The sequence below is a fragment of the Hyperolius riggenbachi genome, chromosome 2 (genome assembly GCF_040937935.1).
Source record: "Hyperolius riggenbachi isolate aHypRig1 chromosome 2, aHypRig1.pri, whole genome shotgun sequence".
NCBI lineage: Eukaryota > Metazoa > Chordata > Amphibia > Anura > Hyperoliidae > Hyperolius > Hyperolius riggenbachi.
Window position 1 is genome coordinate 270,248,225 of NC_090647.1, and position 27,018 is coordinate 270,275,242.

The following is a 27,018-nucleotide window of genomic DNA, read 5'->3' on the forward strand; positions in this document are numbered from 1 at the left end:
AACATAATTTGAATCGATTGTTCAGGTTAGCCCTATACAAAATGGATCAGGTTGCTACAATTGTGGAAACTATAAAGCTTACTTGACATAATAGTCACCTGTTTGTGGCCAGTGATCTCGGGTCTATGAGAGCCAACATAAAGTGCTGGATAATGCTCTTTTGATAAACACTACTTACCCTTGTTTATTATCCAATGGCAGAAGTGTTTGCCACCTGCTGTCTATAGTGCCCTCTCCACAGGCCTATAAGCAGAGCTCCCAACTGTTCCTCTTTTGGAGGGACAGTCTCTCTTTGGGAACCCAGTCCCTCTGTCCCTTTTTCTTCCTCAATTGTTCCTCTTTCAAGATTGATGTACAGATCTATGCAAACATATGTATTTTTCTACTAAACAATGTGTTAAATTAACTATAAACTTTATTACCATCCATTAAACTGATACATTTCTTCTATTCAAATGTTAATATGAAGGGAAATGACCCAGGTTAAAAAGGACCAGTGCGGTTTGATTTATAAAACAACATATTTTTCCTGTGGAATCTTATGGTATGTGTAACTAGGGGTGTGTCATTGGCGTCATTAGGGGTGTGTCAGGGGTGTGTCTTAAAAAGATACTGTAGGGGGGTCGGGGGAAAATGAGTTGCAGTTACCCGGGGTTTCTAATGGTCCCCCTCAGACATCCTGTGCATGCGCAGCCACTCACCGATGCTCCGACCCCGCCTCTGGTTCACTTCTGGAATTTCAGACTTTAAAGTCTGAAAACCACTGCGCCTGCGTTGCCGTGTCCTCGCCTCCCCTGATGACACCAGGAGCGCATGGCGCAGGCACAGACCATACCGGGCCTGCGCAGTACGCTCCTGGTGCCATTAGCGGGAGTGAGGACATGGCAACGCAGGCACAGTGGTTTTCAGACTTTAAAGTCTGAAATTCCAGAAGTGAACTAGAGGCGGGGCCGGAGCATTGGGGAGTGGCTGTGCGGGCACAGGATGTCTGTGGGGGACCATTAGAAGCCCCGGGTAACTTCGACTCATTTTCCTCTGATCCCCCTACAGTGTCCTTTTAAGTGTCCTTTCTTATCTCAAAAAGTTGGTATGCTATAGATATAGACTACTAGCCAAGATGCACATTGCACACAACAGGCTTGATTAACTAACACAAATAGCATACCTTATCAGAGTTAACATGCCTTATGAGAGTAGCATAGCAAGCGATACGAACGTATGCCTGCTAATTGACAATGATGAGAGCTTCACTCGTCCTGCCCTGAGCCCCTGCGGGTCCCATCACTTTAAAGGAAATTATCCCCACACTTTGATTGGCCCAGTAGGTTGCCTGTCAAGTTTCCTCTCAAGTGACAGGCAGCCTTTTAGGCCAATGAAAGGGTGGGGATAATGTCATTTAAAGTGATTAGATCCGCAGGGGCTCAGGGCAGGACTAGTGGAGCTCTCGTCGTTGCCAATTAGCAGAAATAAGTTCGCAGCGCTCGCTATGCTACTCTGATAAGGTGTGTCAACTATGATAGGTGTGTTAACACTGATAAGGCGTGTTAACTCTGGTAAGGCGTGTTGACTCTGATAAGGCATGCTATTTGTCTTAGTGAATCAAGCCCAATGTCTTATTTGATCTTTTAATCAATCAAAAAGCTGTATGGCGCTGCTACCTTTTCGTTTTCTATTACTATAAATGAACAAATAACCTTCCCACCTGCTGCTACCTAATTTTCAGTGGATTACTTATCTGGGTCTTATTTGATCTGCTGCAAGGTGTAGATACTGTGCATGAGGCAGTTGTGTCACATCTGAACAGACTGACAGACACCTTGTGATGCCTATGACCAAAAAAAGATTCCATCTAAAACCCTTTTATTAGACAGAAAGATTAACACTGCTGATCTATTAAGTAGTTATTCATGTAAATGCATAACAATAACCAAAGTAACCCACGTACAAACTCCATGCAGATAGTACCTTTGCCAAGCTTTGAAGCGGGGAAACTTTGAACATTCCTCAAGAAAGGCAATTTGCAAAACTACCACATACAAAATGCCATATTTTTGTTTATTATGCTAATTGTGTGTTTCTATCTTAACCTTCCTGGTGGTAAGCCCGAGCTGAGCTCGGGCTATGCCGCCGGAAGGCACCGCTCAGGCCCCGCTGGGCCGATTTGCATAATTTTTTTTTGCTAGCTGCGTGCAGTGCCCGATCGCCGCCGCTACCCGCCGATCCGCCGCTATCCGTCGCGCCGCAGCCGCCCCCCCCCCAGACCCCGTGCGCTGCCTGGCCAATCAGTGCCAGGCAGCTCTATGGGGTGGATAGGAATCGGTGACGTCATCCCGCCCCGTCGCCATGGCGACGGGGGAAGCCCTCCAGGAGATCCCGTCAGGGCCGGTCCTGGACTTTCTGCTGCCTGAGGCAAAGATCGTAAAGGCGCCCCCCCCCCCCCCCCAATATTTCTACAAAACATGAGCGGCGGCCGGCGGCAGCCAGCCAGCCTTATCATCATTATCGACACGTCGGCGGCGCTCGCTGCTCAGTGACTGACCGTGACAATCAGCCGCAGCCAGGGCAGCAGAGCGGGTGGCAGCCGCCGCCATCAAATCAGCAGGCTTAGGCACTAGGCAGCGTCACCAGCATGCAGCCTTGGAGGAGACAGGAGAGGCCGCAGAGCTCAGAGTCATCGGACTCGGAGGCCGGCGGCAACAGTGCAGTTTCTAGGCTAAAATGCACCCAGGGCGAGGGTGTAAAAATTGCGCCCCCCCCCCCCGGTATAGGTAACCAGCTATAGGTCCCCCCAGAGTATAGGTGGCCAGGCATGGGTGAGCCAGTAAAGTTGCCCCCAGTATAGGTTAGCCAGGTAGTTGCCTCCAGTATAGGTAGCCAGTATAGTTGCCCCCAGTATGTTAGATAGGCAGGCACCCCCCCCCCGGTATAAGTTAGATAAGTAGGTGCCCCCAGTACAGGTTAGCTAGGTAGGTGCCTCCAATATAGGTAGCTAGTATAGTTGCCCCCAGCATAGGTTAGATAGGTAGGTACCCCCAGTATAGGTTAGTTAGGTAGGTGCCCCCAGTATAGGTAGCCAGTATAGTTGCCACCTGTATAGGCTAGCTAGGTAGGTAGGTGCCCCCAATACAGGTTAGATAAGTGCCCCCAGTATAGGTTAGATAGGTAGCTTCCCCCCAGTATAGGTTAGATTAGGTCGCTGCCCTTCAGTATAGGTTAGATTAGGTAGGTGCCCCCAGTACAGGTTAGATTAGGTAGGTGCCCCCAGTATAGATTAGATAGGTAGCTGCCCCCAGCATAGGTTAGACAGGTAGCTGCCCCCCAGCATAGGTTAGATAGGTAGCTGCCCCCCAGCATAGGTTAGATAGGTAGCTGCCCCCCAGTACAGGTTAGATTAGGTAGGTGCCCCCCAGTATAGGATAGATAGGTAGCTGCCCCCAGTACAGGTTAGATTAGGTAGGTGCCCCCCAGTATAGGATAGATAGGTAGCTGCCCCCAGTACAGGTTAGATTAGGTAGGTGCCCCCCAGTATAGGATAGATAGGTAGCTGCCCCCAGTACAGGTTAGATTAGGTAGGTGCCCCCCAGTATAGGATAGATAGGTAGCTGCCCCCAGTATAGGATAGATAGGTAGCTGCCCCCCAGTATAGGTTAGATAGGTAGCTGCCCCCCAGTATAGGTTAGATAGGTAGCTGCCCCCCAGTATAGGTTAGATAGGTAGCTGGCCCCCAGTATAGGTTAGATTAGGTAGGTGCCCCCCAGTATAGGATAGATAGGTAGCTGCCCCTAGTACAGGTTAGATTAGGTAGGTGCCCCCCAGTATAGGATAGATAGGTAGCTGCCCCCAAAACAGGTTAGATTAGGTAGGTGCCCCCCAGTATAGGATAGATAGGTAGCTGCCCCCCAGTATAGGTTAGATAGGTAGCTGCCCCCCAGTATAGGATAGATAGGTAGCTGGCCCCCAGTATAGGATAGATTAGGTAGGTGCCCCCCAGTATAGGATAGATAGGTAGCTGCCCCCCCCCAGTATAGGTTAGATAGGTAGCTGCCCCCCAGTATAGGATAGATAGGTAGCTGGCCCCCAGTATAGGTTAGATTAGGTAGGTGCCCCCCAGTATAGGATAGATAGGTAGCTGCCCCCCCAGTATAGGTTAGATAGGTAGCTGCCCCCCAGTATAGGATAGATAGGTAGCTGGCCCCCAGTATAGGATAGATTAGGTAGGTGCCCCCCAGTATAGGATAGATAGGTAGCTGCCCCAGTACAGGTTAGATTAGATAGGTGCCCCCCAGTATAGGATAGATAGGTAGCTGCCCCCAAAACAGGTTAGATTAGGTAGGTGCCCCCCAGTATAGGATAGATAGGTAGCTGCCCCCAAAACAGGTTAGATTAGGTAGGTGCCCCCCAGTATAGGATAGATAGGTAGCTTGCCCAGGTAGGTGCCCCCTCATAATGGCGGAGGGGGGAGCCGGAGCCGCGGTGAGGGCAGCCCGACCTCTCCCTCCCTCTCCCCGGGCCGCCCTCTATGCTCCCCCCTCGGACTTTAGGCAGCAGAGTTAGCGCGCAGGGAAGCGCTGCTGTACACAGTCACAGCCTGTTACTCACCTCCCTGGATCCGATCGCCGCTCCCGCCCTGCTGGTCTCCTCTCTGCCTAGCCGGCTGATACACACGCGGCTGCTTCCTGTGTAAACAGGAAGCAGCCGGGGCGTGGCCTGAACCTAATGGCGTGAGGACGTGCTGCGAGAGAGCTCCCGTCCGCTGGTATCCTGAAACCCACATCTACTGCAGCTAACTATCTCATCTCCACTCACCACACACTTAGCAAGCCTCCGTGTTATACCCGGGGATCAACATGGCTACTCCTCGCCCGTCAGAAGCTCTCCAAAAGCTTCAAAAGTTCCGCCACGAGGATCAAGATGGCGCCGACTCGGCCTCGCAGCCGGCTTCGGATGACGACTCCGTCACCTCCGCCAGGCAAAAACGCCCAACACTAACTCAAGTGCTGAAAGCTATTACAGCCTGCCAATCAAGCCTTTCTCAAATTACCTCCACTCTCGATGAGGTAAAGACGGACGTCTCCTTCCTCCGGCAGGACCTCCGTAACCTAAAAAGTAAGGTATCAGATGCTGAAGCTAGAATCAGCTCTCTAGAGGACTCCGTCAGACCGCTTCATATAGAAATGGGCAAATCCCAGAAAGGCCTGAAAACAGTCATAGACCGGCAAGAGGACCAAGAAAACCGGCAACGCCGCTCGAACATACGCATTGTGGGCCTCCCCGAGAAGGCAGAGGGAAGCGACCGAGAAATTCACGGAAACTCTCCTAATATCCATCTTCGGCGTGGACACCTTTTCTAAAGCCTTCATCGTGGAGCGGGCCCACAGAATATCTCCTAAGACCCCTCCACCGGGGGCTCCTCCGCGCACATTCATATTTAAACTCTTGAACTACCGTGACAGGGATGCCGTCCTGAGAGCTGCCAGGGCCAAAGAGTCGATTGCTTACGAGAACACCGTGATATCTTTCTACCCGGACTTCTCCTTGGAAGTCCAGAAGCAACGCGCCAAGTTTGCCACGGCTAAAAGGAAGCTGAGAGACGTCCAAATTTCCTACGCCATGCTTTACCCTGCAAAACTCCGGATCGCGGATAATGGTAAAGTACACTTCTTTACCGAGCCTGAAGACATAATCCGCTGGCTTGAAAACCGCCCTAAGAACGCGGGTTCAGCTTCATTGGAATAACGAGGTACTGTAAACTTTTATTGGTTTTTACACCTGATCCCCAATTGGGAATAAGCTAACCCATACCCCCCTTTTACACATCCAGACCCTGCGTACATATTCCCCATTGGTTTCCCCCGCCACAACAGGTAGCCATGTTTTCTTCTCTGCTGCGTCATTACCCTTTGCTACTTTCTGAAGATGGATTCTACAGACACCTGTAGGGTAACAACCCCTGCCCGGGGAACCCCCCTGAACTTAACTACACATCATGTCGGGTACATGGGTCTCCGACTCGTACCAGCACCCAGTAACTGGAGGTTGTTTGAATTATCTCTACGTCTACACTATACCGTGAATTAATACATCGCCACTACAGGAGTCTGTCATCAGATTTGTATGCAGGACTGGAACCCATTATCCTCTCTCCATGCTTATGGGTAATTTTGATGCCGGAGACTCACTATTACATACTTAGACCCGGATACCCTTATATGGCTACCTCTAATCTGTACGCTACTGCCTTTAAATGATGCACGTAATCCGCCTACATCTTTACCTCTATAAAGTGTGTTAAAGAAGAAACCCTGTATCATAATGTGGTGTAACTTATGCTAATACCCTCTGTTCTCTTATTTCGCTTTTATAAAAGTTACCCTGGCTGCAGTTACATAATTTGGTCGGGACTCACCTGCAGTGTTCCGCCACAACCCCGCATTATTAAGAATCCGTGCACCTTAGTGCTAACTATTTTGACCTAAGTGTAAATAAACGTGTCTGACTAGCCGTTAGGCTCCAGCTCGTTTATCCCACACCGTTGTACTGTTGGGTATAAGGTTCCACATGTCGGTTGCTGTGGAACAGGGTGTTTTGTTGGGATGGCAGCCACGTTGGCAGCTTAGTTATGTTAAATGCATCAACCTCACTTGTGTTTACAATTTACGGTACTCCATACACTTGGTCTCATACATCCTTCCATCCTACCTATGTACTTCTTCTCTCTCTCTGAACTATAAATGGCGACCAACGATAGAAGTGTTAAAATAATATGCTGGAACACACGTGGTCTCAATGATCACATCAAACGTTCTTTGGTTATGAACTTCATGAGGAAACAAAGACCAGATATACTGGCACTCCTTGAAACCCACATTACAGGCAATAAGACTAAAGCCCTTGAGAGGGGATGGGTGGGTAAAGCTTTCCACTCATCATTTTCCCAATACTCTCGTGGAGTCTCCTTATTGATCAGCCGCACCCTCCCATTTCTTCCTCTGAAGGAAAGGACGGATCAGTACGGAAGATTTATCTTTGTCCATGGTCTCTTGGACAACAAACTTATAAACCTGTTGGCTTTCTACATCCCTCCTCCGTACTCATCTGTCTTGCTCAGGGAGGGAATACAGTTTATAGCTAAACTCCCTACATGTCCGAATATCTGGATGGGAGACTTTAACTCTTTATGTGACCCTGCCATAGATAAATTTCCACCCGCCCCTTCAAAGAAAACCCCGTTTGCTAATTTGCTCTCTGAAATTGCACTGCATGACGTGTGGAGATACTTTCACCCATCCGCTAGACAATTTACATGCTTCTCTGCCTCATATAACGTTTTATCCAGACTCGACTACTTTTTAGTTTCAGCTAATGTACTCCCTCTAGTGGGCTCCACGGGCACACTACCAAGAATCACCTCTGACCACTCTCCAATATATATCCTCATCCAGTGGTATGATACCCCCAAATATTTCCTATGGAAATTTAACCCCTTTTGGTTGTCGTTGTTTACCTCGGAGGAATGGCTAATTGACAAACTACAAACTTTCTTTTTCATTCATAGAGACACTGAAAACTACTCCCTTACCTGGGACAGCTTCAAGGCTCACTTGAGAGGTCTCTTGATCAGTGCAGTTTCCCATCTTAAAAAAGAAACTAATGCAACTATATCCTTACTCCAAAGCCAAATCCCAATCCTTGAACAAAACTATCTGGCGGATTCCTCCGGGGTGAACTATGATGCATGGAAAGGAGCGCAAGCTCGGTTAACAGATATCCTCACAGAGAAAGTCCGGGCAAAAAATTTCTTCTATAAACAATCATTCTATGAACAGGGTGAAAAAACGGGTACAATACTTGCCAGGATGGCCCGGGATAGGAGCTCCTTGAGCTCTATCCCGACCATCAGGGATTCCGCTGGCATTCTCCTTACTGGTTCTTCTAAAATAAATAATAGATTTGCTGAATATTTCAAAGATTTATACTCCGCAAAATCCCTCTTCAACCAGAACGAAGCTGAGATTTTCTTGTCAGAAATCGACCTCCCCAGACTTACTCCAGAACACAGGGAAATGCTCGAGGGCCCTATTACACTTGAAGATATAGAAACCGCCATTCACTCACTCCCTAATGGTAAAGCCTCAGGACTAGACGGCCTCCCAGGCGAAATCTATAAAAGATTCGCCGAAATCATAGCTCCACGCCTACTCCAAACCTTTGAATATGCATTCAAAGAAGGTATACTCCCTACTTCCATAAGGACAGCTTTAATTATCTTACTAGCCAAACCAGGCAAAGATGCTACTCTTTGTGACTCATATAGACCCATCTCTCTGTTACCACAAGATGTTAAAATCTTAGCAAAAATCCTGGCTAACAGGTTAAATCAGGTAATACTTACCCTTATTCACAATGATCAGACAGGCTTTATGCCGGGGAAAAAGACCTCTTTAAATATCAGACGACTATTTGCAAACCTACAGGCATCCCACATAAACAAAGGTCAAAGAGTGGTGGTGTCCCTGGATGCCGCCAAGGCATTCGATGCTGTTGAATGGCCCTTTCTTCTTGCTACATTGGCACGTTTTGGCTTTGGGGACAACTTTATCAAATGGGTTCGTATTCTGTATAACCAGCCACTGGCCCAAGTCTGCTCTAACTCCACCTTCTCCGCTCCCTTCTTAATAAACAGAGGAACTAGACAGGGTTGTCCCCTATCCCCACTGTTATACGCCTTATCAGCCGAGCCACTGGCTTGCAAAATTAGAACTGACCCTAGAATCAAAGGCCTACGTATAGGCAGTATTGAGGAGAAAATAAGCCAGTATGCCGACGACACCATTCTCTTTCTAGCTGACCCTAATGAATCTCTGCAAACTGCATTTGACCTAATAAGTGAGATGGGTTGTTATTCAGGGCTTTCCGTGAACTGGAGTAAGTCTGCTATCCTGGGCTTGGATAATCCTCAAGTTTCGGCTTTACCCCTGCCCTGCCCGCTGCAAATTGTCACATCATTTACTTATCTAGGGGTGATTGTAACAGTAGACCCTCAATTATACTACCAAAACAATATTGCTCCTCTTCTGTCCCTGACCCAGTCTAAAATATCAGCCTGGACTAGACTCCCACTCTCGGTAGCTGGGCGTGTCAACCTAATAAAGATGGTCCTATTCCCCAAAATTCTGTACATAATTCACAATTCTCCAATTTATATTCTTATGTCTTTTTTTAAAAAACTTAGGTCACTGTTCCTCTCCCTGGTCTGGGGTAGGTCTAGAGCCAAGCTGAGATACAACATCCTGCATTGCCCGACCTCCTCTGGAGGTCTGGCACTTCCAGACCCATACCTCTATTACATTGCCTCCCAATTGGAACATATTGCTTATTGGTTTGTTTCTAACTCTCTACAACCTCCCGATCCATTAGGCTTTTCACCTACCTCCATCTCCAATAATTTACCCTTTGCCCTACTAAAAGATAACCTCACTGCTAACTCTCCCAATAATACAATACTTATTCAGGCTTCCAGGGTATGGCAGGCGGCGAATAAAATTATCCCCTCCCTCAATAGAGAATTCCATACCCCCCTCTGGCACAATCCTCAATTGCCTGAACTATATCATTTAGACAACACTAACCTCTGGTCTACCAAAGGTATCCAATACCTAGGTCAAATTCTTCACAACACCAATTTCCTTCCTTATCAAACCCTCCAAGAACATTTTGATCTTCCCCCCATATGCAAATATATGTACATACAACTTCAACATGCCATCAAAGCGCAATTTCCTTCTGGCCTGCCCTTAACCAATATCTCCCTGATCATGGAAACTCTCAAAGATGGCCCTATGAAACACCATATAGGCATAGTATATTCCCTGTTATTGGAGTACCGCTCTGCCCACACAATAAAAGAAGCCTTGTCCAAGTGGACCCGAATCGGGGTTCAACTGGACGAGGAGGAATGGGAAGACTGCCTCTCTACTCCTAAACAGGTCTCTCCATGTGTTAGTGAGCGTCTCACACAAATTTATACCCTACACCAAAGTTACTTAACTCCCTCCCAACTTATAAAATTCTCCCCCTCTGCATCAGCGTTCTGCCCTAAATGCCAAGCCTTAAACCCATCCTTCCTCCACCTTATCTGGCAATGCCCACCCATCGCAGACTTCTGGAAACCAGTTACGGATTTCCTGCACGATTTAATGGGGTCTCCAGTAGACCCAGACATCAAAACTTGTATACTTAATCTCCTACATGAAGATACACCGAAATTTGATAAAATTTTGATTATGGAATCCTTATTTGCGGCCAAACAATGTATCACCTTCAGGTGGCTATCCCCAACCCTCCCTACATTGGAAGCCTGGAAATCCAGAGTCCGCAAACACTTACCTTTTAAAAAATTGGTATACTCCCATAGAAAATGCCCCAATAAATTCCACCAAGTTTGGGACAAATGGTTGAACTCTTGACCTCACACCTCTATGTTTATACAAAACCTGTCGTGTCTTTAGGATATAGGTTATTCTAGGTAATGTTGGTTGTAATGTTTTTCTTCTCTTTTTTTGAAATTGGACTTGGTCTTTGTCGCCTTGACCTACTCTAACCCAATGTGAAGACCACCTACGTTGTACACTGTATAATATTTCTCTTTTTTGATTGCCAATACCTAAGCTGTATAAATTCTCCCTTTTCTGTACATGTGTATCTGAATTTTATATTGTACCAACTTTTTCTATCAATAAACATCTTTGGTTGATGAAAAAAAAACAGGAAGCAGCCGCGTGTGTAATGTATCAGCGGCTACATTGCAGAGAGGAGACCAGCAGGGCGGGAGCGGCGATCGGATCCAGGGAGGTGAGTAACAGGCTGTGACTGTGTACAGCAGCGCTTCCCTGCGCGCTAACTCTGCTGCCTAAAGTCCGAGGGGGGAGCATGGAGGGCGGCCCGGGGAGAGGGAGGGAGAGGTCGGGCTGCCCTCACCGCGGCTCTGGCTCCCCCCCCCCGCTCAGTCACAGCCATTCATCTGGTGCCGCCCCTCCACTTCCTGCCGCCTGAGGAACCCGCCTCACCCCGCCTCATGGGCGGGCCGGCCCTGGATCCCGTTCTTTGAACGGGATCTCCTGATCGCTGATCGCCGGCGGCGATCGAAGGGGCTGGGGGGATGCCGCTGAGCAGCGGCTATCATATAGCGAGACTTTGTCTCGCTACATGAAAAAAAAAAAATTAAAAAAAAAAAGATTTGCTGCCCCCTGGCGATTTTTTTGCAAACCGCCAGGAGGGTTAAGGTTGCTTATTGGCTTTCCCTGTGTGATTTCCTAAAATACTCAAAACCACAGAAATGAAAAGCTTCAGCTTTCAGGAACGTTATCAATAATACAGTGTTTAGTCTTTTCAAAATAAAGTATCAGCATGCAAAGAAATGATGTAGCACTCACAAAGGTTATGGATCTCTTCAGATAAGGTGTGTGTGTGTGTGTGTGTGTGTGTGTGTGTGCGTGCGTGCGTGCGTGCGTGCGTGCGTGCGTGCGTGCGTGCAACTAGAATATGAATAAATCACCAAAATAACAATTGGATCAAAAGCGGTCTCTGCAGTGAAACGTGTCCACTAATACAGCTCTATGGCATCTCAGAGGGACATCTTCTACCCTCACAGGCCCAAGCAGATGAGTCACCAGCAGCAGAAATTGATATGTGGGAGGTTTGTGACATTAATTGAAAAACTCTGCAGTGATAGCATAATACTTCTTGTAAAACCTCACATCTGGCTGTCATTTAAAAAAAAAAAATAGTCACAAGAAAACGGTTCAGAATATACAGATTGTATTTTCAATAAGGCTTCTGAAATCTGTTCAGTGTTGTAGGCCTTGTAAAGCCTGGTACACACTTTCAATTATGATTGGCCAATCATTAGCCAATTTTACCACCTCCATGTAGTGTCGGAGCTTACCTCCACTCATACTGTCCACCCTCATACTACATAGAGGTGGTAAAATTGGTCAGTAATTGGCCAATCATAATTGAAAGCGTGTACCAGGCTTTACTCTTGGGTAATTTGACTATCAATACAGCTGTGAGAGGTCCACATTAATCTTTAATGTGTCGTATTTACTTCACAAAAATTATGTTTTTCTTTTAAATTGACAGTGTTATCTAAAGATAGAGGAAAAATGCCTCCACATTCCCTTGAATGAAGGCCTGGAAAGCAGAACACTTTCCTACATGGAAAAGTATTCAGTGTAGCTATTATGTATATGATACGGATGGGAGACGTCTCACAATAAACTGATGTATGTATCAGAGACACAGGGGCGTAGGGAGGTGGGGGCAGGATGGGACATCTGCCCCCCCTCACAGCATCAGGGGGGGCGCTTTGGCAGTGAAAGCTTGAAGCCGATGTTTTGTTTCATCCCAGCCAGGACAATGGATAAGTGCAGCAGCTGCAGTGCAGATTACGGAACTCTGCTGCCCCGCCTCCCTGTCTCTCTCCTAGATGTGTCTCACACACAGCCACTTCTCGCTGCTCTGCCGCGCGAGATTCAAAACGACAGGATTCAGGAGTAGAAGCTTCTGCTGACTGTGACTGCCTAGATCTGAGGGGCGGCAGAAGAGGTGTAAGTCCAGGCACCTCTCCATTGCGTGACACGTTGGGACGCAGCCTTCAGCTTCTGTGCAAGACTGCAAGTCAGTGAGAGCTGTGTATGATAGCAGCCCTGCCCCCCTCCTTCTCAGTCCTGGCGTTATGCTGTGTTCTGGGCTGGCATTGGAAATCAGAGAAGAGAGACCTCTGTAGTGCCTTTCAGCCTTCCCTTTCAGGGACACTTCCTCTCCCTACCCCCTTCACTCAGAGCAGCACTGATAAGAACCTGGACTTGCTGAAATTAGACTTCAGGGTCCTAATGCTGCCATGCTACTTTCTAGTAAGTACTACAGCAATTTGTGTTTCACTGCCAAGATGCCTAGAAGTTATTATTATTATTTAGTATTTATATAGCAGTAGTCTTAAAAGTTAATCTCAATAAATCCCACACATAAATTCATACCTATTCAATAAATGCACTAATCAATACTGGCCAGTATCAAAGAACTTGCTGTGCACTGCAGTGCTAAAATATGAAAAAATGACTAAAAAATGCCTAAAAAATGCCTAGAAAATGACTGAAGTCTCTTCCCTTGCTGACATACAGCTTCTTCTGAGAGTAATCAGTTTGGTATTATATAGTTCGCTGACATGCAACTTCTTCTAAAAATGATCAGTTGTTCCAATGGTAGGGTTAAGGTGAAAGATGAAAAAATGACTAAAAAATGCCTAGAAAATGACTAAAAAATGCCTAAAAAATGCCTAGAAAATGACTGAAGTCTCTTCCCTTGCTGACATACAGCTTCTTCTGAGAGTAATCAGTTTGGTATTATATAGTTCGCTGACATGCAACTTCTTCTAAAAATGATCAGTTGTTCCAATGGTAGGGTTAAGGCTTTTGATAGCCCACACACTCACGGTTCCGTTGCTTAGTTTGGATACTTTCTTTAGTGTTCGTCCACTCAAGTCTGTAGCAGTTTTCTAGACTGGGGAGGAGTGGGTCAGGCTGCGTTCCCAGTGACTAACGATCGTTGTTACACAGGTCCCGGCCGGAGACCCGCTGCTTGAGGTTCGTGCAGCACACGGGGAGAGCTCCGATATGCGTGTTTGGAGTTGTGGGTGACGTCACCACTCTGCTTCCAATTGCCGACCGGTTTCAGTAGGCACGCCTACCTTCGTCAGGGCTTGCTCTATTGGATACTCCCCCGCTATTTAATAGCCACTGGGACATGCCTCCTCCTTCAACTCCTCACATAGGTACCGCCTTGTTTGCTAAAATGCAAACAATTCTATATCCAAGTTTAACCCTTTCGGCGCTAGACTGTCTAGTGTGAATATCCATTGTGATTCGGCTCGGGACATTTTTTTAATATAATCTCCTCCTCGCCAGTCCTTCTCTACTTTTTGAAGCGCATAAAACTTCAAGGTATTTAGTGTACCCAAAGGGCAATCTTTAAAATGTTTGCTTAGCGGATGTTTACTTTTACCACCTTTAATGTGGCTAACGTGTTCTCCAATTCTTTCCAATAATTTCCTCTTAGTCCTCCCCACATACTGTTTTTTGCATCCACATTCTATAACGTAAATTACACCAGATGTTTCACAGTTCAAATTTCCGCTTATCTTAAACTCCTCCCCAGTAACATTGGATGTAAAACCACTGATTGGTGCTGCTTTTCTCGTGTTCCTGCACGGAAAACAAAAGCCACATCTCTATTGCAGCAGGACAAAACTTTAAATGGCATACTGACAGAGAGACCAAAGTTGATTTTTAAGAGGGCCTCTAATTTAAAGAATATGATTGCCCCAACGGTGACTGAAATACAACCAACAGTGGTGAAAAAGGATGGGACATTTAAGAGATGGAAATTATTGGAAAGAATTGGAGAACACGTTAGCCACATTAAAGGTGGTAAAAGTAAACATCCGCTAAGCAAACATTTTAAAGATTGCCCTTTGGGTACACTAAATACCTTGAAGTTTTATGCGCTTCAAAAAGTAGAGAAGGACTGGCGAGGAGGAGATTATATTAAAAAAATGTCCCGAGCCGAATCACAATGGATATTCACACTAGACAGTCTAGCGCCGAAAGGGTTAAACTTGGATATAGAATTGTTTGCATTTTAGCAAACAAGGCGGTACCTATGTGAGGAGTTGAAGGAGGAGGCATGTCCCAGTGGCTATTAAATAGCGGGGGAGTATCCAATAGAGCAAGCCCTGACGAAGGTAGGCGTGCCTACTGAAACCGGTCGGCAATTGGAAGCAGAGTGGTGACGTCACCCACAACTCCAAACACGCATATCGGAGCTCTCCCCGTGTGCTGCACGAACCTCAAGCAGCGGGTCTCCGGCCGGGACCTGTGTAACAACGATCGTTAGTCACTGGGAACGCAGCCTGACTCACTCCTCCCCAGTCTAGAAAACTGCTACAGACTTGAGTGGACGAACACTAAAGAAAGTATCCAAACTAAGCAACGGAACCGTGAGTGTGTGGGCTATCAAAAGCCTTAACCCTACCATTGGAACAACTGATCATTTTTAGAAGAAGTTGCATGTCAGCGAACTATATAATACCAAACTGATTACTCTCAGAAGAAGCTGTATGTCAGCAAGGGAAGAGACTTCAGTCATTTTCTAGGCATTTTTTAGGCATTTTTTAGTCATTTTCTAGGCATTTTTTAGTCATTTTTTCATCTTTCACCTTAACCCTACCATTGGAACAACTGATCATTTTTAGAAGAAGTTGCATGTCAGCGAACTATATAATACCAAACTGATTACTCTCAGAAGAAGCTGTATGTCAGCAAGGGAAGAGACTTCAGTCATTTTCTAGGCATTTTTTAGGCATTTTTTAGTCATTTTTTCATATTTTAGCACTGCAGTGCACAGCAAGTTCTTTGATACTGGCCAGTATTGATTAGTGCATTTATTGAATAGGTATGAATTTATGTGTGGGATTTATTGAGATTAACTTTTAAGACTACTGGTGTATTTTGAATAAATTTACATTTTATTAACTCCAAATTGCATAATTGATATGTAAAGGCGCAGGTATTATATATATTTTTCTCATATATGGCTCGAAGGGGATGAGAGTGTAAAACCCCAATTAATTACCTTGCTGCCAATTAATTGGAACTGTTTCACATTGAATTACAGCGCGGCGACATAACATTTTTAGTATTTATATAGCGCCAGCATCTTCTGCAGCGCTGTACAGCAAGTATATTGTCTTGTCATTTAACTGTCCCTCAGAGGAGCTCACAATCTAATCCCTACCATAGTTATATATTTATGTATGTATTGTGTAGTGTATGTATTGTAGTGGCAGGCCAATTTTGAGGGAAGCCAATAACTTATCTGTATGGTTTGGGGATGGGGGAAGAAACTTGAGTGCCCAGAGGAAACCCACGCAGACAGAGGGAGAACATGCAAACCCTTTGCAGATAGTGTCCTGGCTGGGATTCCAACTGGGGACACAGCACTGCTAGGTGAGAAAGCAAACTGCTACACCATCATGATTTACTAACCATAAATGAGGGGGAAAAAAATCATTATTACTTACCTGGGGCTTCATCCAGCCGCCTGTAGTCCTTCAGGTCACTCGCTGTCCTCTCAATCTGCTCTATTGTGTGCCTGTCAAAAATCTCACCAACTGGACCAATAGTGGGCTATTGCCCATGTGCTGTCCTAGCCACGCGCCTCCTCAAATCACTCTCCTGTGGCTGAGAGCGTTCTGTGCATGTGCAGTTGCAAGCTTTACAAAATGTGGATGCCCAAAGTGCTGCCGGCCACAGGAGCTCAATCAAGGAGATACGTGCAGCTAGGACAGCACAAGATGGGACAGTTGCACAACAGACCGGACTGTAAGGACAACAAGGGACCTGAAGGACTATAGGGGGCTGATCAACTTTTTTTCCTCACTTAAGGTTTCCTTGAGGCCTGTTTTCCACCAAGTGTTGCGTTTGCAGTTTGATGCTCCACCCTCTCACACCACAACGCAGAAAACAACATTCATATGACCCTGTGCCGACAGGGTCATATGCATAAGACCGCAGGCCAATCGCCACCTGTCGCCCTCACCTAGTGATGCGTTTCCTGCCAGACTGAAAGTACATCACTGGGATTCCTGGGTTTCCCCATCGTAATTGCATGCACGCTGCACCACTGGCGCTAACAAATTTAAAATCCCTGCATCGCCAATTTACTTATATGACTTTAGCGGAAGTCCGACGTTAATGCGCTTTGACTTTGTGGTGATTCAGCAGCCAATCGGGAACTTCTGGTGCGACGCGTTAAGTGCGTTAGGCCCCCTTGCCTTGCATTGTCATTGCGTTACCCTGCAGCAAAACAGGGCAAGTGTAAAAGGGACCTGAAGTTAATTATTTATATGTATATGTATTGATTTAGCATTGACATGTTCAGCACTTTATCATTTAGGATCCACAATCATGTCCTTCAGAGGGGTTTACACTACCTTATTATGTGTTTGGGTTATTTTTTTCTTTGAAAGGAGAACATTGTCTTATTACATTTAGGATCAGTTTGTCGGAGCAGTGCTTTTCAGCGCTGCTAGATTTGGGCGCAGCCGGCGCCTCCATAGACTACAATAGGAATCGCTCCTATTGCAGCGCTCAGTGAGTAACGTCAGGGCCGTCAGAGGACGGAGCCGAGGTTGCTTAAAAAACACAATAATTCGGCCGCCAGCAATCGCTGGAAGCCGAGTTATTTCATTCCCTCACTATCCATGGCAGCCTGGAGGGGGAATAGTAATTAACACGTCCGGGACTTGTGCAGCAGCAGGATCAGCTATATACCGTTGTATCCTGCGCCCAAGTCTACCGGCGCCAAATTCAAATGTACTCCAATTTGACGAGCTGTGTTTTGGGAGGAAATTTGGCCCCACTGCGAGTTACACTTTTACCTTACAGTTATCTCCACCCACATACTGTCATGGCCCTGGCCAATTACCGCTGCTGCCATGTAAAGCATGCTGCACTCTCTCCTTTCCCCAAAATTTCACCACAACACACTTAGCGCGCCACCCTTCAATTTTTTCTGTTTGATTGGGGGGGTGTTTGTCTCTAAATAATCAGCGCCGGGCGTCAAATAACCCAGGTACGCCGCTGATCAGGAGTCCTATAGTCCTATTACTGAGGAACAGCAAGTAGATAGCAGGAGAGGAATGCTCTGGTTGCAATTAAGATAAGCTCCCTTCTCCTGCGTGTGATTGCCTGGCTCACTATTCTTGATCTCTTCTCTGCCTCATTTGCCAAACAGGACAAACAAAAAGAATGCAATCCTGGTAAAACTAATACTGCATCTCCTTTCCTTCTCTCTCTTCCTGTTTTCCTTTCTTTTAACTTTCCTCCCACTCTCTTTTCTTTCCCCACTATCTCCTTTCCTTCTCTATATTTCTCCTTTCCTCTTCTTCCCACTCTCTCCTCCCTCCCATCATCTTCTCACAATTAAATCACCCTAATCTTGTGATCTGTAATCCTAAAGGTGCCCATACATCGGAAGATGAATGGGCAGATCGACCAAGAGACAGATCTCTCTCTCTGATCAAATCTGATTGGAGAGAGATCTGTTGCCTGCCCATATACCGTAGAATCAGCCTTGAGACGCTGCATTCTCCACCTCACAGTCCCTGACGCTGTCCCATCAGTGCACGGTACAGTATACTTTACCTGTCCATGTTTGCCGCTGGCTCTGTCTTCACGTGGTTGCCGAGGTATACATGGGCGCTTGTGTGACGTCATACACTTATCCACGTTATGCTGGCAATCTCGCCTTTGGGTGCGTGTAGTGTTGGGCGAACATCTAGATGTTCGGGTTCGGGCCGAACAGGCCGAACATGGCCGCGATGTTCGGGTGTTCGACCCGAACTCCGAACATAATGGAAGTCAATGGGGACCCGAACTTTTGTGGTTTGTAAAGCCTCCTTACATGCTACATACCCCAAATTTACAGGGTATGTGCACCTTGGGAGTGGGTACAAGAGGAAAAAAAAATTAGCAAAAAGAGCTTATAGTTTTTGAGAAAATCGATTTTAAAGTTTCAAAGGGAAAACTGTCTTTTAAATGCGGGAAATGTCTGTTTTCTTTGCACAGGTAACATGTTTTTTGTCGGCATGCAGTCATAAATGTAATACATATAAGAGGTTCCAGGAAAAGGGACCGGTAACGCTAACCCAGCAGCAGCACACGTGATGGAACAGGAGGAGGGTGGCGCAGGAGGAGAAGAAGGCCACGCTTTGTGAGACACAACAACCCCGGCCTTGCATGAGGGCAAGAAGCGTGCGGATAGCAGGCTTTGTACCGCCATGCAGTCATAAATGTAATAAAGATAAGTGGTTCAATAAACAGGGACCACGCGGCAACGCTAACCCAGCAGCAGCAGACGTGATGGAACAGGAGCAGGCGCAGGAGGAGAAGGCCACGCTTTGTGAGACACAACAACCCAGGCCTTGCATTAGGGCAAGAAGCGTGCGGATAGCATGCTTTGTACCGCCATGCAGTCATAAATGTAATAAAGATAAGTGGTTCAATAAACAGGGACCACGCGGCAACGCTAACCCAGCAGCAGCAGACGTGATGGAACAGGAGCAGGCGCAGGAGGAGAAGGCCACGCTTTGTGAGACACAACAACCCAGGCCTTGCATGTGGACAAAAAGCGTGCGGATATAGCAGCAATGCTTTTTGCCGCCATGCAGTCATAAATGTAATACAGATGAGAGGTTCAATAAACAGGGCCCGGAAACGCAACACCATCCCAGATGTTCATTGGTCATGTTACTTGGTTGGGGTCCTGGAGTGTTGCGTAGTCATTTCCAATCCAGGATTGATTCATTTTAATTTGAGTCAGACGGTCTGCATTTTCTGTAGAGAGGCGGATACGCCGATCTGTGACGATGCCTCCGGCAGCACTGAAACAGCGTTCCGACATAACGCTGGCTGCCGGGCAAGCCAGCACCTCTATTGCGTACATTGCCAGTTCGTGCCAGGTGTCTAGCTTCGATACCCAATAGTTGAAGGGTGCAGATGGATGGTTCGACACAGCTACGCCATCTGACATGTAGTCCTTGACCATCTTCTCCAGGCGATCGGTGTTGGAGGTGGATCTGCACGCTTGCTGTTCAGTGGGCTGCGGCTGCATGGGTGTCAGAAAATTTTCCCACTCCAAGGACACTGCCGATACCATTCCCTTTTGGGTACTAGCTGCGGCTTGCGTTGTTTGCTGCCCTCCTGGTCGTCCTGGGTTTGCGGAAGTCAGTCTGTCTGCGTACAACTGGCTAGAGGAGGGGGAGGATGTCAATCTCCTCTCTAAAGTCTCCACAAGGGCCTGCTGGTATTCTTCCATTTTGACCTGTCTGACTCTTTCTTCAAGCAGTTTTGGAACATTGTGTTTGTACCGTGGATCCAGAAGGGTATAAACCCAGTAATTGGTGTTGTCCAGAATGCGCACAATGCGTGGGTCACGTTCAATGCAGTCTAGCATGAATTGAGCCATGTGTGCCAGAGTCCTACCAGAATCCTCATCATCCTCTTGTGAGCGTTGTGATAGTTGTTGTGATGCATCATAGTCGTCACCTTCCTCCTGGTCTGCTTCTGCTGACCATTCGCGTTGAATTGTGGAAGTCCAACGTGCACCGCTCTGGCCCTCGTCAGTGGTGGCATGAAATTCCTGCTCCAACTCCAGCTGTTCCTCCTCCTCTTCTTCGTCATAGCTGCTGGGGCCAGCGTTCCCTGAGGCGGATGGCCTGATGTTGGTACCATCACGCTGATCGTTTTCTCCTTCAGATTCCCCCAGTTGCATCATGACAGCTGTTTCCTTGATTTTTAACATCGACCTCTTCAGTAAACACAGCAGTGGTATGGTAATGCTGACTGAAGAGTTGTCACTGCTCACAAGCAACGTGGATTGCTCAAAATTTTGGAGGACTTGGCAGAGGTCCAACATGTTGGCCCAATCGGATCCACAGAAGCTTGGCAGCTGGCCGGATGCGCCTCGGTACTGCGCCGTCATGTACTGGACCACTGCACTCTTCTGCTCGCAAAAGCGGGCTAGCATGTGCAGCGTAGAATTCCAGCGCGTAGGGACATCACACAGCAAGCGATGGTGGGGGAGATTGAAGCGCTCCTGCATCTTGGCGAGTGCCCCCGAAGCAGTACTGGAATTTCTACAATGTTTGGACACTCGACGCACCTTCAACAGCAGATCGGGCACGCCTGGGTATGTCCTCAGGAACCGCTGAACTACTAGGTTCATCACGTGCGCCAGGCAAGGGATGTGTGTCAGCTTAGCCAACCTTAAAGCGCGAATGAGATTACTCCCATTATCACACACAACCATGCCCGGTTTCAGGTCCAGCGGTGCCAGCCACAAATCCGTCTGTTCCTTTATTCCCCTCCAAATTTCCTCCCCTGTGTGCTGCTTATCCCCAAGGCAGATTAGCTTCAGCAACGCTTGCTGACGCATGCCAACAGCTGTGCTGCACTGCTTCCACGATCCTACTGCTGCTGGGTTAGCGTTTCCGGATGAGGTACAGCTTTGAGATGCGTTGGAGGAGAAGGAGTCAGAGAGGTAGGTGCTGCTGTTATCCAGTGGGAGGGACGGCGGTGCAGCTGTTTGTGGCGTGGGCAACACCCGTGCCGTAGCAGGTGAGGAATCGCTGCCAGGCTCCACAAGGTTCACCCAGTGCGCGGTAAGGGAGATGTATCGACCCTGGCCGAACGCACTCGTCCAGGTGTCAGTGGTGAGGTGAACCTTGCAGGCAACGGCATTCTTCAAGCTTCGGGTTATTTTGCTGACCACGTGCTCATGCAACTCAGGCACTGCAGAGCGTGCAAAGTGGTAGCGGCTGGGAACCACGTAACGTGGGATGGCCACTGACATCATGCCCTTGAAGCTGTTTGTCTCCACCAATCGATATGGCAGCATTTCGCAGGCCAGAAGCTTGGCTATGCTGGCTGTTACTGCCACGGCCCGGGGGTCATTTGCTGGCAATTTCCTCTTGCGCTCAAACATCTCCGACACAGACAACTGAACCATAGCGCTGCACACGGAAGGGCTGTTGGTTGTTGTGTTTGATGAACACTGGGAGACCTCAAGAGCACTACTCCGGAAAGTGACAGTGTCAGCGTCGTCTGATGTTTGTGAATGTTGTGAACCACGCAATGGCTGGGCTACTGCTGCTGCTGAGGCGGGTCTGGTGAACCCAAGGGAGGCAGTGTTGTTTCTGGTACCCTGTCCTGACGCGTTTGCCCAAAGAGTGGGATGTTTGGATAGCATGTGACGGCTCATGCTGGTGGTGGAGAGGTTGTTAATATTTTTCCCCCTGCTCAGGCGGGTCTTGCACACCTTGCAAATCGCCATGGTAACATCCTCAGTGCAGTCTTCAAAGAAAGCCCAGACTTTGGAGCACCTGCCTCCTTGCTGGCGATTTCTGTTTGCTCCTCTTTTGCCTCTCACTTGAACTTCCACGCTTGTGGTGCCTGAAATTGCGCGCCGCCTACCTTGTGGCACAAGGCGAACTCGTGCAGCAGTGTGTTCTTCAACAGACTCATCTGTGCTGCTGCTACGACGGCGATGTTCTCGTTCACAAACAAAATCTGGGTCTCTGTCCACATTGTCCATACCCTCCTCTTCCATCTCCTCAAACTCGTCATATGTCATTGTGGGCCACCGCCGTGGAGTAGAGCTCCCCACAACAACCTCTGCGCAGCACACTCCAACGTCGTCTTCCAGATCTTGTCGGCCGACCTCCTGCAATTGCAACCCCTCCTGCCCAAATTGCTCTGGGATTTGGGTTTCCGAGTCCTCTTCGGACTCGCCTTGTATTTCAGTGCGCGGTGCATTTCCCACAGTTAACGGTTGTGAATCCAGGCACAACATTTCTGGCTGTTCCTCCATTGACCTTTGAAAGGTGGAAGTTTGTTGGGCTGGGAATAGCTCCTGCGAATACCCCATTGTGTCCTGAGGTAATTCATCGGACTGGTTATCTGGCAGTTGTGTGCGTGGTGTCGCTGCCGGTTGTGTCAGCTTTGTGCCCACTGGCTCCTTGTAACTGGCTGAGGACTCGGACCTCGTGCGTGATGTGCTGGTGCTGCTTAACCCACTGCTGGACGCTTGAGAGGTCATCCAAGTAATTATCTGGTCCTGTTCTTTTGGATTTGTGAGGGTTGTTGTCCTGGACAACATGGGCGGTATTGAGTGGGTTTTCTTGGGTGCTCCCCTGTGGCCTGTACGTGAACCGTCAGGGGAAACACCTCTTCCCTTGCCCCTCCCTCTTTCACCGGATTTCTTCCTCATTTCACTTATCCTTACAGTACACGCTGACTGGCAGCAGTACAGTGGCAGTACAGAAATGCTATACAGTACCACTATTCCCAGCAGCGACACAGAGCACAATGCTATACAGTGACGGGTGAGCGGTGTACCACTATTCCCAGCAGCGACACAGAGCACAATGCTATACAGTGACGGGTGAGCGGTGTACCACTATTCCCAGCAGCGACACAGAGCACAATGCTATACAGTGACGGGTGAGCGGTGTACCACTATTCCCAGCAGCGACACAGAGCACAATGCTATACAGTGGCGAACGAGCGGTGTACCACTATTCCCAGCAGACACAGAACAGTACACAGAATGCTATATAGTGTGGCTGAACGAGCGGTGTACCACTATTCCCAGCAGACACAGAACAGTACACAGAATGCTATATAGTGTGGCTGAACGAGCGGTGTACTACTGTTCCCAGCAGACACAGAACAGTACACAGAATGCTATATAGTGTGGCTGAACGAGCGGTGTACTACTGTTCCCAGCAGACACAGAACAGTACACAGAATGCTATATAGTGTGGCTGAACGAGCGGTGTACTACTGTTCCCAGCAGACACAGAACAGTACACAGAATGCTATATAGTGTGGCTGAACGAGCGGTGTACTACTGTTCCCAGCAGACACAGAACAGTACACAGAATGCTATATAGTGTGGCTGAACGAGCGGTGTACTACTGTTCCCAGCAGACACAGAACAGTACACAGAATGCTATATAGTGTGGCTGAACAAGCGGTGTACCACTGTTCCCAGCAGACACAGAACAGTACACAGAATGCTATATAGTGTGGCTGAACGAGCGGTGTACTACTGTTCCCAGCAGTGACACACAATGACTGGGGGGGACCCTGGCTAGCGTGGCTGGAGCGCGAACTACCCTGCCTGCCTACCCAAAGCTAAACCCACAGACAAATGGCGGAGATATGACGTGGTTCGGGTATTTATTTACCCGAACCACGTGACAGTTCGGCCAATCAGAGCGCGTTCGGGTCCGAACCACGTGACCCGTTCGGCCAATCACAGCGCTAGCCGAACGTTCGGGGAACGTTCGGCCATGCGCTCTTAGTTCGGCCATATGGCCGAACGGTTTGGCCGAGCACCGTCAGGTGTTCGGCCGAACTCGAACATCACCCGAACAGGGTGATGTTCTGCAGAACCCGAACAGTGGCGAACACTGTTCGCCCAACACTAGGTGCGTGTATGAAGACAGAGCCAGTGGCGGACACAAACAAGTAAAGTATATTGCAACGGGCAGGAACATTTTACATTAGTGGGGATAGCACCAGGGTTTCTTCGCGTTCATCACTCACTTACCGCCGCGTACCCGTTCTGGCAAGTCGGCTCTACATCATGTTGCACTGTGCAGGCTTCCCCACGGGGCGCAAAAATTGTCTTTGTCCCCGGGTGCTGAAAACCCTTGCTACGCCTCTGCACATAATTGAGACCTTGCTTAGAAAGTATACTCCAGCTGCAAAACACATGAAGAGGAAGACTCGTAGGTGGTGTAACAGGCATGAAAGAAGTAACTATTCCATTGGACAGTTTCTTAAAGGCAACCAAATGTAACACAGAAATCCGCTGCAGCGCTGACATCCATGCACCTTCTCTTAGGCCCCTTTTCCATAGACGGATGAGCTGGTCGTTTGCCGAGCAGTTCAGCCCCCAGGCTGCTGGCCACAAGATCCATTCGGCTGCAATTACTGTACATGCAGCCAAATGGCAGGATTCAGTTACACCACGCGTGCCACATTTGACATGCATTACCCGGTGGTGAAAAACATCTTACGTCGTGTGTGAGCATAGCAACCGCTGCGCTCAGATGCAGCTACATGGGGGACTGCTCATCTACCTCCTGTGCTGAGTGCTAGCCAGTGAATTCACCGCATTCAGCTGCTCATGGAAAAGAGGTCTTAAAAGTTTACCTGAGATGAGAAAAAAAAACAATACATACCTGGGGCTTCTTACAGCCCCCTTCAGGCCATTGGCTCCCGCAGTCCAACCACACGTGCCCCCATTGTGGGGAGCTCGGTGGGGGGTACACATGCAGCAACTACAGGAATTATTGGGCTAGCTAGCAGAGGATCGAGGCGGCCCGGGAGGACGGCAAGGGAGCCATCGGCTTAAAGGGGGGAAGCCCCAGGTATGTATAAATTATTATTTTTCTTCTTCTCCGGTTTCCTCTAAAGAGGCACCGTAGTGACATTTTAGTTTATCTTGGTTTCAGCATCAGAAACACATCCTATAGCTATATATTGCTGTATATTGGTATGTAGCCCTGCCCTCCCAGTGATGTCAGCGCCTAGGCTGTTTAGTTATGAAGAATTCTCCTCCCAGAGCATTCTGGGAGACCAGGTATTTTTTCTTTAAAAAAAAAAAAAAAAGGAATTTTATTCATCATTTTCAGTATAATTCCTCTATTACATGTTTCATTCATTTGTTATATCAGCTCTATGCATGTGGAGGAGAATGCCTGCTTACCTTAGAGCAGTTGCAAGCTGTGTTGCACTGTACTTCTTTTGTTCTTCTTTAAGGTAGCCATATTTCCTAAGGTATACCTACAAAGCAAGACATAATGTACATTACATATTTACATTTTGACAAATGGCTTTTAGATTTGGAGATAAAATATATATACTGTGTATGTTGATTGGTGGGCATTTACTGCATTGAGTACTAGTACAGCTCCCATCACTACTGCTTCAGGAGCACAGTGTGCTTACACAGTGCATCACAGGAGGCCTATACTCACATGGTAAGCAATGCTGCAATGTATCTCCATAGGAAAGCCCTTAACACTGAGGTAGGGACTGAAGGGGTAACCTAACTTTCAACAAGCATACTTCCCTGACTTCCCTGGCCTGCCATGAATCTTCTTTTTTTTACTAGGCTTAGCCCTCATCTCCTTAGTTCTCATTCTGTGGTAGTGGCTGAATTAAATGGAACCTGAGGTGAGAGGGATATGGAGATTGACATATGTGGGAGATGGGTTAAAGATGGCACCTGGGCCCCTTGACACCTACTAGCAGGCATCTGCCTAGGTTGCCTTATGGATGATCCTTCTCTGGCCTAAAATGACAATTTAGATTGCACAGGTTGCATGCGAAGCGGCAGCACAATGATTGTATTCTCTATGTCTTATGTCCAGTTGCACAGTGCCTGAACACTGTCTACATTCTGGCAAGCAGATGCAATTTGCAAACACTATGCCATTTTAATTAGTCAATAGACATGAGGCAGCCAGTATATAAGTCAGGTGACACCTGGTCTGAGCACACACCCTTTTTTTCTTTTTGTTTGCAGTACAATGCATACCTTCTGTCTGAGGGTGTGGTGTGGGGGAGGAGGGGTGCGCATGATCTCCCCGGCGGTGGCAGCACTTGGGGGGACTGCCTGTATTTTTCAATTCATGCATTTACAGTACATTAAGAAAGATATAAATGTCACAATATATACAGATTGCTGGTACACCAGAATGGCCAGTGCTTACATAGATCACTTAGAGAAAACCCGAGTCACTTCAACAGATGAAGACAATAAGCATAGGAATTTCACACTTGTAGGAACCCTTTCATTATGTCTGGTGCCAACCACAACAGAAATGCCTGCATGTCGCCTGCCATTTTCCAGGATATTGGTAGAGACAGAGGGAAATGAGGATTTTCCTGCAATATGAATAGGGAGCCAAGAAACAGCTCAGTGCATGTTGTTTGGTTTTGTTCTCAGCAAGAAGTGAAACAAAGAAACTATTTCCAAGGCAGGATGCCAGGTCAGACCTATAGAGCTGCACACTGTCTATACTACCTTCTGCCACTTCCATTTTATACGTTCACTGATAAACAATACAGAAATGGATATGGCACAAACCCCTAGTTCAGCATTACTGACAGCTGATGTACTGCTGATGTGACAAGATTAATCAATATGATGATCAAAGAACCATCAAGTGCAGTAAACTATAGTGGCCTTAATCATTTTACCCCTCTTCTACTCAGACTCCCCTCACTTTTTCCTACTGAGCAACATACAAGTAAAAGAGAAGGGGCCCTAGTGACTGTGCCTGTGCCACCACAACAGAGTCATTCTGACTGGTCAGCAGTG

The 27,018-nt window shown here is 47.6% G+C and overlaps 1 protein-coding gene across 1 annotated transcript in view; it reads right to left on the reverse strand.

The window, feature by feature from the left end:
- MMP28 (matrix metallopeptidase 28) overlaps positions 1–27,018 on the reverse strand; it is a 139,672-nt gene that overhangs the window by 78,548 nt on the left and 34,106 nt on the right. The window contains exon 2 of the mRNA XM_068265364.1: positions 25,399–25,475. Coding sequence (XP_068121465.1) covers positions 25,399–25,475 — 77 coding nt within the window. The remainder of the gene's footprint in view (positions 1–25,398; positions 25,476–27,018) is intronic.